Source organism: Gracilinanus agilis, chromosome 5 (assembly GCF_016433145.1).
Source record: "Gracilinanus agilis isolate LMUSP501 chromosome 5, AgileGrace, whole genome shotgun sequence".
NCBI classification, from domain to species: Eukaryota; Metazoa; Chordata; class Mammalia; order Didelphimorphia; family Didelphidae; genus Gracilinanus; species Gracilinanus agilis.
This window is the reverse complement of record NC_058134.1, coordinates 207,410,489-207,427,532: the sequence shown is the minus strand read 5'-3', so window position 1 is coordinate 207,427,532 and position 17,044 is coordinate 207,410,489. Positions and strand designations below refer to the sequence as shown.

Sequence of the window (17,044 nt, the reverse complement as noted above, 5' to 3'; positions counted from 1 at the left end):
GAGAGAGAGAAAGAGAGAGAGAGAGAGAGAGAGAGAGAGAGAGAGAGAGAGAGAGAGAGAGAGAGAGAGAGAGAGAGAGAGAAGGAGGAGTTACAGAGCAGTTGTGATAAATGTGCAGAGGAATGGGGAAAAGGAACTGGGACCTAGGTGAGGTTTACATGTAGGCAGCTATCCCTTTAACAAAGGTCAGTGGAAGGCTTTCCTACACCATAGCGCAATGTCTGAAAGCGCCAAGATCCCATCCTTTGAGAAAAGGCAGTCTCCGAAAAGTTCCTGATGATGCCCAGGAGGGTCAAGACATTAACTCATTAATACCATTGTTCATTATCACATATATCAGCAAGAGGGAGCGAGGGACAAACAGTTGGAGTAAGAGTGAGAGGAGAAACATTCAGAGGAAGGCTCCTATTGGAGGAAGTCAGCTCCAGGTAGCACACTACTAGGAAGCTAAGAAGCATCATGTCCTAGCTTTCTCAAAGGGCAATAGTAAAGAAAGCATTCTGTAAATTGACTCACTAAATATCCATGTTTCTGTAATACTAATAATCAGCATTATCAGAATTAGTCAGATACTAATAACTAAGTACTAATTAGATACTAATAATAGTTATTACTGGTATTATGGAAACATTGGGTATTTGGTAAGGGAAGAGAGTGCCAAAATCAAATCTTACTGACTTCAGAATCTTCCTACTGGTTAGTCTTATTTTAGGGTGAATGATTGATTGGACAGAGAATAAATAGATCCTCCAGATCTATGATATTTTCCTCAAACATCACCTTTTCCAGCTTTTTATCATTTTTAAGTCCTAATACCCAAGCCCATATTGTATCCCTACTTCTATAACTGTAGTAGTCATGGAAATGATATACTCATTAAGTTTCTGCCATTCACTAGAAAAGAATATATATACTCCTCCTATCATAGAACTGCAACTATCTCCTCATCACTCCATCCCTAGCCTTCTCTGATTAGAAGAGCTATACAAACGGAAAGCATTCATTCTTGATATTATCATTGCTGATACTAGTCAGAATCTATGTAGTCCATTGTACTATTTTTGGATGTCTCCCCTTTTCTGACATGCCAAAAATAAATTAAAAATACCAAAGTGACTCTTAGAATTAATTTTTTACTGTATAAGAAAAGGTTAATTCATATTCCCTTCCCTATTTAATAAGCAAAAGATCTTCTTCAAACCCATAGCAATTTAAAAAAAAAAGATAGACTCAGGATAGGGAGTTAGGAAGGAGATGAGAGGTCATCTCCCCTATTGTTGCAGGACTACTTTAGCCTTTGAGGAATAAGAAGTAAGAGTGCCAAGACATGTTTTATCTGAAGATTCTATGCTTAAGATTAGGTAAAAGCAGAAATAGGTAAGTCACATACCGCCACCTATACCTAAGCTGATATAGTTATAAATGGAATATTGCACATAAATTGCTTTGAGATGGTGGTGTGGTTGAAAAAGCTCTGGAATAGGAACCAGAGGCCTGGAGTTTGTATCCTAACCTAGTCACTTAGTAGTGTATGACTTTAGGTAAATTCCTGGCCTCAGTTTCCTCATCTAAAAAATGAGAGGACTGAACTAAATCGGAGGTATCAATATATGGGGAAGATAAATGCAACTAGTGCTGCCAGAATCAGTTTTAAATGTAATTGGAGTATATTTAGAAAAATAATGTCACTAAAAATGAAATAGAACATTGATTATGTAAATATATGTTTTTCTAAGTCAATGTGTAGCTCACGGATCCTTTTGTATGATTTAGTGGTTCCATTTCAATTTCAGTTTAATACCACTGAACTAGATGACCCTTGGGTTTCTCCTAGCTCTTAATATATAATGCTAATTGATTTCTAATTGAAGGGTCCTTTATCATTAATGTTAAAAGTTAATTTGAATCTAATAATTTGCTTGGTTTTTTCCCCTTTTAGTCCAGCTCTATAATTTCGTTAGGATAGAGAATTCCCTCAGTTACTGCAGATTAGCAAAATATCTGCAATTTATAGTCTTAAAGAGTTGCCAGAATACTGGGAAGTTAAGAGATTTGTCCAGGGTCACAAAGTGTCCAAATCAGGACTTAGTTTTTGGTCTGACTCTAAGGGTCTACTTACTATATCTATTTACTATATCATGCCTCCTCTCGAGTCATTGCTGTGTAAATTTGCTCAGCAGGAGTTGTTTTTCTCAGTTTTTCCAAGGTGAGACAACACCCATATTAAGGCAAATTTCTGTAATGTCAGGTGGGTAGAGAGAATGTCCAGGACTCACATGCCAAGCAAAGTTTGGCAAAGGGCAGCAAGGCACAAGGGTCCCCAGGTTACCTGGCTGAGTTTGATTCTACAGACAGCCTAAGCTTCATTGGAGATCGATTCAACTGACCTCGTTTCATTCTCTTCCTTTCCTCTGCATCGTTCCTTCCTACTGGCTACAGTACAATGATTATATTCATTATGTGGAACCTTGTTTTAAAGGAATTCTCGTCCAGGCTGATAGAGACAATCGAGAGGTGAGTGTTGTGGGTCAAACTGTCAGTGCCACCACAAGCCAAACCAGAGCCCCAAACCATAACCAGTGGGGAAACATTCCTGTTCAAAAAGGAAACCACACAATGGGGAAACTAAGTGAAGAGGATCCTGCCTTCACCAATGCAAGGTTATCCCAACTATCCTAGACACAGACATCTGTAGCACTTCTCAGATCACTACACTCCCTTTGAGCAGGTCTTGGCATTTCACCCAAATGGTGAATTACTGATGACGGTAATTCAGACATTTATGCTTGAATTCAAGGATAAGACAGGGTTGTTGCTGGGAGCCTCCCAGACTAGGAAAAGAAGGAGAATCCATTGATTAGATAGAGCCTGTTGTTGGACAGGAAAGGCTCTTCAAGTTCACTATTTTTCATATAATCCTTAGAAGATAGGGCAGTCCCTGCTGTTTACAGTAAAGAGGGTTGGGATTGCAATGTCAAAAGCAAAACAGAGGAAGTAAGACAACATGGCGTTGCTTTAGCTTTCTCAGCTACCCACAGTGTCCACACTAGGGCAAATGCTTTCTCTGTAGTGTTAGATTAGTGGTGATTCTGTTTCTCTCTCAAACTTGCATTTATTCTCATGTGATAAAAGGTTGCATAATTTTCTGTAAAGATTGCAACACTGCTCTTTGGCAAACCAACTACCCATTTGCCCAAAGCAAAGAGCAAGTGCTTCTCTAGAGGAGAAGAAATGAAGACAAATTTCACATTTCTTAATTAGAATAGTCAATTTGTAAGATTCTAGTTGACTATGAGATTAAAAATTCCATGAAAGTAGGATGTGGAGCTTTGTTTAATCTTAAATCTCCCCCAGCTGTATTCTCAAAGTGGAACACAAACTCTAGCGAAGCACCCCAAGCTTCTGGAAAGTCTCCAAGTATGGGCACAATGATGGGCTCTGTTGTTCCAGGACCTCATCACCACTGGTGATGAATTTCTTTATTTCAGCATCTCATAAGCATCTTCTTCTAGGCTTAGAGGATCTCTGCACTCTGTGTTTGAAGGGGGTGGTAGAAAAAGCACCTATGCCCTCCCCCATGAAATTATATATATTTTGAGGGTCTCTGTACTGTGTATGGGATGGGGGAGGCTTAAGGTGGAGAAAGTACTCCCATTCTCTATGAAATTAGAGATATTTTGATGTGTCCAGCAGAATACTCTGCATAGAGTAAAAGCCTAATCAATATTTGTTGAATACATCAATGAACTCACAGACTGATCATCCAATTTGTAAATATCTAGGTAGTACTTATCACTCCACCTTCTCTTTCCTGCATTGGGTTTTGGGACCATTTTAGTCTTTTTTTTTTTTTTTTTTTTTTTTTTTTTTTTTTTGTCAAAAAACAGTCACTGACCTAAAATGCATAGTCCCGTTTCTGCCTCTCTTGGTGTAACTTGGCCAAGTCCCTAACCCTTAGTTTCCTCATTTATAAAATGAAGGGGTGGCACTGGTAATTTATGGCCCCTTCCAGCTCCCAAGATTTTCATGAATCTCTAAATAAGGGCACCTAAGGGTAAAAGGGTAAAAGAGAGGAGGAGAAATTAAAACCAATTAACTTGGACTCTTGAGAGAAGCTCTTTTTCAAATGTTAGTTCAGGGTAGAGAGATGCTGTTCTTCTTAGAAGAAGCATAGGAGGGACTATAGATGATAAATGTTGCAGCATATCCTGCCAGATATAGTCTCTGTCATTTTTACTTAATTGTTCTTTGTGGCGAGAGGGTTATGCTAATGAGAGAAAAGGAACTGCGAGATCCATAAATGTCAGTGGTTTAGAAAATGCATAAACAAAACTCTCAAAAAAAGAAAATAAGTAAAGTATAATTTTGGATACATCTATACAAATAAATGTGTGTATATGAATATATATGACATGTGTATATTGCATACATATGTAAAATATGAATAAATATATATGAATATATATGTGTATGCAATATACAAATGTGTATGTGGGTAAGTGTGTGTACATAAACATGTTTATAAACATGTGGACATATGTATGCATGTGTGTACATATAAATGTGTGTGTTGTCCCAAAAGTATAAGCCATTAAAGCTTAAAACTAAATTTTGGGGGGGCAGCTGGGTAGCTCAGTGGAGTGAGAGTCGAGCCTAGAGACAGGAGGTCCTAGGTTCAAACCCGGCCTCAGCCACTTCCCAGCTGTGTGACCTGGGCAAGTCACTTGAACCCCATTGCCCACCCTTACCAATCTTCCACCTATGAGACAATACACCGAAGTACAAGGGTTTAAAAAAAAAAAAAAAAACTAAATTTTGGGGGATAACCCATATGGGATTTTGGACAAATTCCCAAATGTGAGTTTGCATGCAAATTTGGTAGAGAAAACAATGGATTAGAGGACAAGAGATTTGGGGTTTACTCTTCCTTCTACCTTTGTTTCCAACCTGGTCCCACTATTGAACCCTTTGCTGCCTCGGGGCATTCCCTCTATAATAGACCAAAATTACAGAGTGCTCTGGAGATGTCATGACTATCATTGACCTGAAACTACACAAAAGGTGAGTAGATGCTGACTCAGGCTGGTCATCTCTTAGGAGAGTATTACTAATGAGCCATTTGCACCCTCACTCCTCATTCTCATGACCAATGTGTTTGGGAAACAGCTAATTGAATATGTTGATAAATTAGTCACTGTAACTAGTCATTGGTGAAGCCTTAGTCTCAGTACCAGTTTGGTCTTCCCCAGGCTAGTCACAGATGGCTTGATTCCTCCTGCCCTGTTCTTGTGCTGTTTCTAGATGATTCAACTTGGTGTGGTTTTTCTCTCTCCCTCTTCTTTTGCCAGCATTTCAAGCAGCTTGTAGAAGAGCTGATGGTCAAGGGTGTGGGGATTGTGAACAAAGCCCTGAGTGAAGCCTTCAAGATCCTGATGCAGGTGAAGGCACCATGTTGGATGTGGTGGGGGGAAGTATGGAAAAGAAACCAGGGAGAACAAAGGAAATGTAATATTGTGGGTTTTCCATTTCCTTCCCTTGCCCTCCCCCTTACAGTTCCGAGAAGATGGACGAGGAGGCCTTTGTAACCAAGCCATCATGCTGATCACCGACGGGGCAGTGGAGGACTATGAGATTGTATTTGAAAAGTATAATTGGCCTGATCGCAAGGTTAATTTCTAAATGGGGAAAGGGTAGGGGGATAATTGCCACCATTGATCTAGAGGATGCTGGTCTAGAAGGTGGAGCAGAAAAGAATGCAAGGACCCTCTGGCTCCCCATCCTCAATTTCTTCTTTAGTCAGAAGCTTTTTCACCAGCTTTTTCAATATTTCAGTTTTCTATTCTCCATATTGGGGAAATGGGAGAAGGGGATGGGAGAAGACAGGAGAAGCATTGAGAGTTTAAAAATTATAAAACATTTTACTTAATATTTAAGTGCTAAGTAAGTAAGCAATAATAATAATAAAGCCAGAAGTTATATCTTGGCTGATTGATTAACTCAGAAAACCCGGGCAATCTAGGTCTTTTTTATTTTCTTCCTCTTGATCAGGTCCGAGTTTTTACTTATCTCATTGGAAGAGAAGTCACTTTTGCTGACAGGATGAAGTGGATTGCATGCAACAACAAAGGTATGGAGCCAAATATTAGAGGGTCTTCAAGTCAACACAAGCAATGAAAGGTTCTTTTTAACTAGAGTTCAGACATGGGACCAGCCATAATAACAGCCCACTAAGCAGAAATGGTAAGAACAGACTTCTATCAAAGGAGATAGGAATGAGTAAGTAGAGTTTAATGGGGGATGTTATTGGGTTTTTACAGATGAGGAAACTGAGGCAAACAGGGTTAAGTGAGTTACTCAAGGTTACAGAGCTAAGAAGGAGTTATATATATGTATATATATACACATAGCTGTGTACATATGTATATATACACAACACATACATATCTGTGTATGTATGTATATTATATACATGCATATTTATATATACAATTATTGCATATACACATGCATACACACACACACACACACAGAGGTCAGATTTGAACTCAGGAATAAGAATTCTTCCTGATCATTGACCTGGCACTCTATCTACTGTGCCATCTAGCGAATGCTCGTAGATGCCCGATAAATGTTTATTGATTAATTGGTTAATGAAATTTATCCCACTTTCTCCGGTTCAGAACTTAATAAAAAGGGCAACCACAGTCTCCATTCTGTTTATAATTACCTTTCATATAAAAACTCTGCCTTTGCAATCTTCGGAGACTGCCCTGAGTCCAGTTGCCCCTCCAGTTCCTTCTCCTGCTCCATTCCATGCCCAAACTAATCCCCAACCAGATGTATGAAAAGGTGAGAGAAAGGCTGGAGGTGATTGAGGGGCTCTTTCTTCTCCTTAGGCTACTACACCCAGATCTCCACCCTGGCAGACGTCCAGGAAAACGTAATGGAGTACTTGCATGTGCTCAGCCGCCCCATGGTCATTAACCATGACCACGACATCATCTGGACTGAAGCATACATGGACAGCAAGGTAAGGGGTCTCAGAGAATAGAAACTATTTCAAAGGCAGTGAATTGAGGCTCATGATTATCCCTTCTACTTAGCCACACACAGAAAATCTGGATTCCCAAGACAAGAAGCAGGCGAGTAGAGTTTGCCCTGGATAAAGTTTTGAAGTTTGCCATCACTGCTCTCCAGTTCCTCTCATTGGGGTTCCTCTTCTGCCTCCTGGCATCTCTTCCCACCCCAGGATCCTAGGAACCCCAGTGATGCTCTATAGCTATTTAGAGGCTCACTACCCTAGCACACCACTCGGACCAATCTTCTCTGAGCTATACCTTGTGCTGACATTTTTCTCTACCTCTTCCCCACATCAAAATTCATAATCTTCTAGGTATTCTCTCATATTAGATAAATTCAGTGACATTAAAGAGATAGAGCCAGATGTCAGTTTAATGGACTGCTCTTCCTGAGAGTATTTTAAAAGAAGTTCCTCACTCTTCCTCTAGACTAGGGGTCGACAACCTTTTTGGCCATGAGAGCCATAAATGCCACATTTTTTAAAATGTAATTTCATGAGAGCCGTACAGTGCTCACAGTGCCGCTCCTGTAACAGCACCTGAAAAAAATTTGACTTTATGGCTCCTGCAGAAAGAGCCATACATTGCCAACCCCTGCTCTAGAAGATTAAAAAATTAATCTTTATGGCTGAAGTCTCAAGTGGTGTTGTGGAGGAGAGATTTGAAGTATGGAAGGAGGTACCCTCTTGGATCTCTCCAAGGCAGACCTAATACCTAGGCAGCCTCCTCCTTAGAAAAAGAGGTTACTTAACATGTGTTAGTAAAAGAGAAGATCATCAGGTTTCCATCCAGTTTTGTTTATGACATGCTACAAATAAGTTCCTTACCAGTTGTTTGTGTTGTACTTGTATCCCTAGCAAGCACCGGGTACATAGTACAAGTATTTAGTAAATACTTGATTAATTGACCAAAGGCAAGGATTTTCTTGCCTCTTATTTCTTCATTGTGAATAAAGTTGTTTATTCTGCCTCATAGTCTGATGAATCTACCTATAAGACACTAGTCCCAAAGGGTAGGGTCTTGAAGATGTTTTCCTAACATTGTTCACCTGCTGTTCCCATGGTGCACTCTTCCTTGGGATGGGAAGATGCTTACCTCATCTGGACCAGTTTCTGCCCAAATTGTTCATGATCTTAATGTTGCTCAATAGGAAGTGTTCCATAAATATTTATTGACTCATTGAAGGCATCTTCATTTTGCTTAGTCTCCTCTGCCACCATATTTCATGCTTTCCTTTTTCTCACATTATTTGCTCCTCCCTTCATCCATGCTGTACCTAAGCTGCCACAGTCTGAGGAGGTAACAACCTCTCTAGTGCACTAAGTGTGGTTTTTCCTTCCTGTGTAAATGTCTGTGTGTCTGTGTGATGGGGGAACTGTCAAGGAAATAGTTGCCCCTGGGTTCATGAACAATGAGTCAGAAGGAGTGTGATGGGCAAATTTGGAATTGTAGGATCTTTATCAGCCAGTGGCCAGCCCCTAAGGTGAAGCAGGGAAGAGGAACCCGGGAAGATCAGGTCCTATGTCAGAGGAGGAAGCTATGTTGCCTTATAACTTAAGGACATGGTTCTAGACATTGTCTGCCTAAGCTTTTCTATCATATTAAAAAGGCTCCTTATCAATGTTTCTCCTTTTTTCTTCTTCTGCTATAGCTGATATACCTTTACCTTTATCTTAAAAATATAGCCATTTCTCTTCCTTTACCTATCTACAATTTTTTTTTAATTCTCCTGGATTTTTTCTCCTGGAAACCCCATTCTCTCCTTCCTTTCTCTGGTTTGTGCCTTCCTTTTCTGAGCCTTCTATGTGAATTTTGGGAATGACCTTAGTTAATGCAACCCTAGGGCTTTGCCTCTGTATTAACAGATGTGAGGCACACATGTGCTCCCACTTTGGCAGATGTCCATAGTTAGCAGGGAAAGGAATGGATTAGAATTTTGTATCAGGTGCAGAGTGCCAGTAAACATGGGTTTTTGTCCCTGATCCCATTAGAGAGGGCCAGACAAGAGGAAGAATAAGGCTAATACTGTCTAGACAAATGCTTCAAAAACTAAAAAAAGGGGAGAAATGCTTCCTTTTCATAGATTCATAGTCCAGTCCCTTGACATTAGGCCAGGCCATATGATATATAAATGTGCCACCAACTGAAAATAAGCCAGGCATGGAAAACATTCATCTACAAACCAGACAAATTGGGGAGACACATCACAAAGTATTCTTTATCTTCCAAAAGAACTCATTGCGATTTCCTCAAAGGACTAACTACAAGTAAATTCAGAATGTGATTCCATTTGTAAAAGATCTCCCATCACACAACTTTCTAGGAATCTTTCTATTGCCAAAAAAAAAGGTGTAAATTTCTTTCTCTGAGCAGTGGAAGAGACCTCAGTGAAGTGTTAGTATGGCAGGTGAGATGGAAAGTCAGGCATTCCCTGACATGGTCTGGTTTGTCGAGGAAGACCCCAAATCTTGGGTCTTAAGTGGAGGGAAAGAGATGGTATTTATATATGTATGTCCTATGACTGAGTGATTAGTGGAACACTTGGCTGTCTAGTGACATGTATTTGTGTTGCTGTGGCTTAATATATAAGTAGGTTTCTCTAATAGGTAGTTCCCAAGCCAGTGTTGGTACGATTTTTCCTTTGATTGTGTTCGTGCTGTGGTTTGTACCTGCAGAATGTCCATGTGTTTGATCTACACTTAAATATGGGATTCTTTGGGTGCTCACATGGTGGTACATCTTTGTTATTTTCTGTATATGTATGTCCCATCTGTATTCCACAAAAATCACTTGTGTGTTGCCAGTACTTCAGAAGGCTTTCAACATTTGGGATGTGAGCTTGGCTGAGAGTACTGAGATTCTGAGATTTGTGTCTGTGCTTTGACTAAAGCAGATTGTAAATGATCCCCCCCCTCCCTTGAATCTCAGATCTATTGGCATTTCCTCGCTAAGAACTTCAAATTTGTTTGAGATGCGGCATCGGTTCTGCCACTCCTGATTAGCAGGATGGCAGTCACCTTCTTGAACCAGACTTACTGCCTCTCTTCCTCATCCATAGCAGAGGTGGCATCTCCGTAATTGCCATCGGTGCCATCTCCTCTGCAGCAGCACGAATGTCCTTGATTTGGGCACCTGTGGAATTTCTCAGTCTTAACCTCTTGATTTTTGCCCTTTTCTCCTTGGCAGCTCTTTGCATTGCAGCCCCAGAGTCTATTGCTTATGACCACAGTGGCCATGCCAGTCTTCAGCAAAAAGAATGAGACAGTAAGTAGCAGGCCCAGGACTCCTACAGGTAGAGCATGTTATGGTGGGCAGGTCTACCGAAATGACCATAGCGGATTGCTGATTAGATTTTATAGCTCGATATTCAATTGCTAGGATCTAACAAATATCTCCACACCCTCTTTTGGGCGGAACCCACAAGAGACAAGCTTATTCTGCTGATCCTAATTTTGGCCCCAAGATTTAATTCTGAGAAAGTAAAACTAAGAGTGTCCAAAAGTCCCTTCTAGAACATAGAAAAGCCAAGTTTTTAGTCTAATCTTTGTCCACGGAAGATGACTAACTGACCCTTCCAATCTCCAGATTAGACTATAAGTCCTCTGAAGGCAGGGGCTTAATCTAAATTTTGTATCTCCCCCAAGCTCCACTTCCATGGTGCTCTGCACATCAGAGAGATTTAACAAGTATTACTGACTTGAACCAAAATTTAACTCTAGTGTTTACCCTTGCAGAGATCTCATGGCATCCTCCTGGGTGTGGTGGGTTCGGATGTGCCTCTTAGAGAGCTGCTGAAGCTGGCTCCCCGATATAAGGTAAGCTCCTGGGCTGGGGCAAAGTGCTGGCTCCCTCATAAGGAAAATACTCAACTATTGTGCAAATCACTCCATTTTGACTTTGCAGCCTTAGACTCTATCAATATCTCTAAGCAGAAGCAGCCAGATCTAGGCAAAAGCTGAGTTCCCCTCCATCTATTTATCTAAAGAAATATCAGGGAATTAGAGCTTGGGGCTAACCTGCTTCTGACTTGCAAGCACTTAGCCAAGTTCTTTCCCTTCTGAGTCTGTTTCCTCACTTTCTTTCCCCTAATTTATAATCTTTTATGAGAATAAATGAAATGATAGCCCAAAAGCTCTTGGAGCTCCTGGCAGGAAAAATTTTAGGAGAAGATATAATATTGTCATTATTCCCCTTAGATCTAAGTATAGAATATGAAAAGAACATTTACACCAAAGAGGCTAGGAACGGGTCTACTCCATCAAGAGCTCTATTTCCTCGTATCCAACTATGGTGATGCTGTCTACATCCATCCCAACTACCCAATTGAAAGAGCAAGACAAATACATGTCACACCTTTCTTTTCCAGCTAGGGGTGCACGGTTATGCCTTTCTCAACACTAACAACGGATACATCCTTTCACATCCTGACCTGCGACCTTTGGTAGGTACATGTCTGTGCTTTGAGACCCACACCTGGGCAGTTGGGGTAGTTCATGGAATCAGGTCATCAGTGGTTTTTGAGTAGCTATCATGTCCCCAATATTGCACTAAACATTGTAAGGGATATAAGAAAATATGAGGCATAGACTCTTCCCTCTAGAAGCTGATTACCTGGTTTAAATATAAGACTAGAGCATGAAAAAAAAAAAACCAATGAGCCTTTCAAGAGAATATATACCTAAGTGCTAAATTATGAGATGCAGACATCCCCTAGCATGCAGTCCCTCGGCTCTTCATGCTTCTATTTCCATAACCTACTTACATCACTGTACTTCCCCTCTGGGGATCCAGCAATTATATAACCAGAACATGCCCTGGGAGGGCTGCCATTCTGTGGGGAAAATGTTAGTATGTCATGAATATTCAATATACATGTATCGGTCCAGAGGCAGCCCATGACAGAAAGACAGTGGAGTTTTAATCGACTGAAAATTCACAGAATCACAAGTTCAGAATTAGAAGGAATTCAGAGACCATCTAGCACAACCCATTCCTCAAAAAGGATTCTCTCCGCAGTATAACTGTCAGAAGGATGCTCAGCCTTTCCTTAAAGATCTCACACAGGGAATAAGGAGGAAAAAGAGCCTCCTACTTCCAGGTAGCTTGAATTATTAGGAGGCTTTTCCTGGTATCAAACCTAAATTTTCTTCTTTCCAACTTTCACTCTTTTCTTCCAGTTCTTCACTCCGGAGCCAAACAATACAAGTCTACGCTCCCTATAAAGCCATGCCCAGTCTTCTTCTCTTTTCATGAGGATCCCCAGACCATTATATGGCTTTTGCCCATGATCTTCCATCATCCTCATTGCAGCTTTCTTTGCTAAAATATGGCTCCCACAACAGGGCATTATATTATTTATGGTCCAACCAGGAAAGAGAACAGTGAAATTATCCTTACTGCAGGATGCTCTTCCTCTCTTAATACAGTCTGAAATTACATTAACCTCCTACATATAGAGTTTGCAAGCTCTAGATCTTTCTCGCTGAATTACCGTCTAGCCATGCCTCCCCAATCTTGGACTTAGAAAGGTGAGGTTTTGAGGTTTTTTAACTCAATACTTTGCATCAATCCCTATTAGATTTCATTGTATTAAATTTGAGAGAATGCTGATTAGAGAGATGGTCTCAAAGCCAGGAAGACCTGGTTCAGGTATTTTAACCTGATATTTAAACCAATATTTAAACCAATATCGAATATGAAAGCATTTCCCCCAGAACAGACGCATGCATCTGCTGACAAAGAAGGGATCTTTCACCGGCTTCTTCCACAAAAGATGCTCAGTCCAGCCTGACTTTGGCTTTTATAGGAAGCTGTCTCCTCTTTCTGATTGGCCAGAAAGCATGACCCTTAAACCTATAGGTGGATATTCCCAATGAGGAGACAGACTTTGAGACCTCAACTCTTCCCTCATTACTTTAATACAGGGGAGGGGGGTCTTGGCTTAAATAAGGACACCTCCAGCTTTCACCAGCAAGGGAAACATGGCTTATCCCACCATACTTTCAAATGGGTCAAAGTCCAAGTGCTAGAGAAACATGGACAACATACCCTTCTCTGGCATGTTAAGAAAATGGATGTCAGGGAGCTTTTGAAGCCGTTTGCTCCAGTGATCTTTGGCTAGAAAATATAATTTGGGGGCAGCTAAATGGCTCGGTGGATTGAGAGCCAAGGCCCAACAACAGGAGGTCCTCAGTTCAAACCTGACCTCGGATACTTCCTAGTCTCGTGACCTTGACCAAGTCACTTAATTCCCATTGCTTAGTTTTTACCACTCTTCTGCCTTGAAACAAATGCACAATATTGAGTATAAGATGAAAGGGTTTAAAGGATTTAAAGAAAAATAGAAAATAGAAATTGACTCAAGCAGATTTTCAGTGGCTCTTTCTCTTATTTAAGGACCAGGTTACCCCAAATCTAGATGATATATTTAGCAAGGATAAAGAAGAGTTTACACTTTCAAATGCCTCAGAGAGAGTTCTTGATTATAGATAAAGGAGCAGGTCTCCACCTTGCCTACAATGGGAGATTTTCCAAGGTTAGGCATTTCTCTGAATTCTCTAGGAACAAAGGAATGAACGATGAATCTGAGCCTCAAAGAGAGTTCAAAAATAGAGATAATTCTGTATAAAAAATAAATTCTCTCAGACACATGCTGTGTGACCCTGGGCAAGTCACTTAATCTCTCAATGCTCTAAGCAACTCTTGAAGATAACAAGTTGAAAAGAAGGCGCTGACCTGCATTGACAGAGGGAGTTTCCTTCTCTGAGGCTTCCCTATATCAGTGAAATCACAGGTCCAGTCCCTAATCCTAATTTTGACCCAATATTGCAGCCTATCAAGTTCTTTCTCAATACGAGACAAAAAAGTGATGGAACTGCCCCAAAAGCTAATTCAGTCTTGGGGCAGAACTAGTGCTCAGTCTGTTCTCTCTTCTTTATTCTCGCTGCCACGACTCTAATATGGTGTACTAGAGCATGAAGGGTGGGTAGGAGGAGAGGGAAAGTGTTTAACTTAGTTCAAATCGTGGCTCTGGCACTTATTAGTTGTATAAACAAGAGAAATGGAATAAGCTCTGAATCTCAGTTTCCTCATCAGCAAAACAGGCATAATATTAATTCCATTAGATGCCACATGTGGTCGTTGAAAGGAAAGCATTTTGTAAACCTTGAAATACTGTAAAGTATGGATTATTTAACAGGCTTTACTTACTATCCAGCTAATGGCATTCATCTCTTTTACAATTGTTCCCACCTGTAGGTCATTCCCCCTTAACACTATTATAGTCAGACTAATCTTCCCTATGCAGAGAATTTCTTTCCATTTTAATTAACAAGCATTTCTTTTTTCTTCCTAACACTATCCTATACCAAAAAAAAAAAAAAAAAAAGAAGAAGACAAAGACAAAGACAAAACCCTCAGGAGCAAAACAAAGCAAATTCCATACAGGCTGTGTCTAAGAATTTATAGCTCTGTCTTCATATCTGAGAATGTCTAAAACATTACATTCATAACTTCTCTGTCAGGAGGAGGATATTTTTCATTATTTGTCCTCCAGAATCATGGTTGGTCATTGAGCTGATTCCATTTTTTTAAACCCTTACCTTCCATCTTGGTCAATACTGTGTATTGGCTCCAAGGCAGAAGAGTGGTAAGGGCTAGGCAAGTTAAGTGACTTGCCCAGGGTCACACAGCTGGGAAGTGTTTGAGGTCAGATTTGAATGTAGGACCTCCCATCTCTAGGCCTGGCTCTCAATCCACTGAGATACCCAGCTGCCCCCCTGATTCCATTTTTTTAATGAATGAATTTGTTTTTAACATTTAAATTCCTAGATACCTCCCAGCCTCCCTTCATTCTCTGCTCTAGAGAAGCTTCATTTAACAGAATGATATAGATATAGATAGAAAACTATATCTTGCTTGTTTCCATTGATCAGTTCTTTCTATGGAAGGGGCATACACAAGTCATTCCTCAAACAATATTTAGGTTAGTGTTGGTGTATATAATGTTCTCTTGGTTCTGCTTGTTTCAGTCTTCATAATGTCATGGAGGTCTTTCCATGTTTTTCTAAACTTAGCCTGCTTGGGGGCAGCTAGGTAGCTCAGTGGATTGAGAGCCAGACCTAGAGATGGGAGGTCCTGGGTTCAAATCTGACCTCAGACACTTCCCAGCTGTGTGACCCTGGGCAAGTCACTTGACCCCCATTGCCTATCCTTACCACTCTTCTGCCTTGGAGCAAATATACAGTATTGACTCCAAGATGCAAGGTAAGGGCTTAAAAAATGTTTTTAAATTAAATTAAATTAACCTGCTTGTCATTTCTTATGACACAGTAATATTCCATCACAATCATAAGCCACAACTTGTTTAGCCATTCCTTTTGGCTATGGTTGTTTTCTTAAACCCTTACCTTCTGTCTTAAGATCAGTACTGATGCAGGCGAAGTGTTGATTGGTATCATTCTTGAAAGAACTCTGTCTCAAACCTTCTCCATAGCCAGTAAAACAGGACTTTATTGTGGTCTGAGGGCAACACACCCTGTGGGCTCCTCTCCTCTAGGGAGTAGGTATGTGGTCTTCTTTCTGAAGTAGGAGTGTGTCCTATCCCTAAGGGAGAAGGCATATTATATACAGCTGTAGGGCTAATTGGTCCAAGGGCATTCTCCCTAATCAAGACAAATGACACTCACCAGAGCCCTCAGGCACTGGTCATCTCAATGGGATCACCCTCTTCCATCAATACTAAGTATCAGTTCCAAGGCAGAAGAGAAGGCTAGGCAATTCAAGTTAAGTGACTTTGCCCAGGGTCGCAAAGTTAAGAAACTGATGTCATATTTAATCCAGGATTTATCTCCAGTCCTGGCTCTCTATCCACTGAGCCATCTATCTAGGTGTCTTGATTTTTCCTAGTTAATGGGCATTCCTTCAATTTCTAGTTCTTTGCCACTACAAAGAAAGCTGCTATAAATATTTTAGAACTTATAGGTTCTTTTCCTTTTTCCCTGATCATCTTAAGAAATTAACTCAATAGTGGCATTGCTAGGTCAAAGGGTATAAACAGTGTTATAACTCTTTGGACATAATTCCAGATTGCTCCCCAAATGGTTGGACTAGTTCATAGTTCTAGCAACAGCGTATTAGTGTCCCCATTTTTCCACATCCCTTCCAACATTTGTTATTTTCCCCTTCTATTGTTTTAGCTAATCTGATAGACATGAGATGAGATCTTTGAATTGTTTTGATTTGCATTTCTCTAATCAATAATGATCTTGAGCAGTGATGGGCAAACTTTGTAAAGAGGGGGCCAAAGGAAAGGAAATACTATCTGTCAATCTGTTCTAAGGCAACTCTTTCAAAGTTTCATTGTATTGTATCCTACACATTGTATTCATCAGATTAGGAATAATGTCCCGGCCAGATAGAACATTTCAAGGCCCCCCCCAATCTGGCCCGTGGGCCATAGTTTGCCCATCACCGATCTAGAGCATTTCTTCATTTAGTTATATATTACATTGATTCTTAATTCTTTCAAAGGTGTTTGTTTTTACAAGGTTGTTTTTATTGTTTAAATTGTTCTGGTTCTGTCTACTTCACTGCATTTGTTCATATGAATCTTCCCAAGTTTCCTTGACAGAAACCCCTTCCATTATTTGTTGTAGTACAATAGTTTTCCCTTACATTCATGTGCCACCATTTGTTCAGCCATTCCCCAATTTATGGTCACTCTCTTAGCTTCCAGTTCTTTACCGCCACAAAAAGAACCTCATTTCACTTCTTTTCTAAAACAAAAACTTTTCATGGCTCCATACTGCTGACCAGACAAAGGGCAAAGTCTTTATCCTGTGAGGGACCATTTCTTATTTAAACATTTGAAAACAGGAACTGCCTTTAGCCCCCTTTTGTATCTCCTGCGTTTAGCATAGTCCCTGGTACAAAGTAGATGCTTAATAAATGTTGGTGGAACAACT

The 17,044-nt window shown here is 40.3% G+C and overlaps 1 protein-coding gene across 1 annotated transcript in view; it reads left to right on the top strand.

Annotated features, from left to right (window-relative positions):
- The window catches only part of CACNA2D4 (calcium voltage-gated channel auxiliary subunit alpha2delta 4), a 163,131-nt gene that overhangs the window by 26,880 nt on the left and 119,207 nt on the right, over positions 1-17,044 (top strand). Inside the window, exons 10-16 of the mRNA XM_044677413.1 lie at positions 5,349-5,438; positions 5,554-5,667; positions 6,049-6,127; positions 6,897-7,030; positions 10,266-10,343; positions 10,814-10,894; positions 11,446-11,520. Coding sequence (XP_044533348.1) covers positions 5,349-5,438; positions 5,554-5,667; positions 6,049-6,127; positions 6,897-7,030; positions 10,266-10,343; positions 10,814-10,894; positions 11,446-11,520 — 651 coding nt within the window. The remainder of the gene's footprint in view (positions 1-5,348; positions 5,439-5,553; positions 5,668-6,048; positions 6,128-6,896; positions 7,031-10,265; positions 10,344-10,813; positions 10,895-11,445; positions 11,521-17,044) is intronic.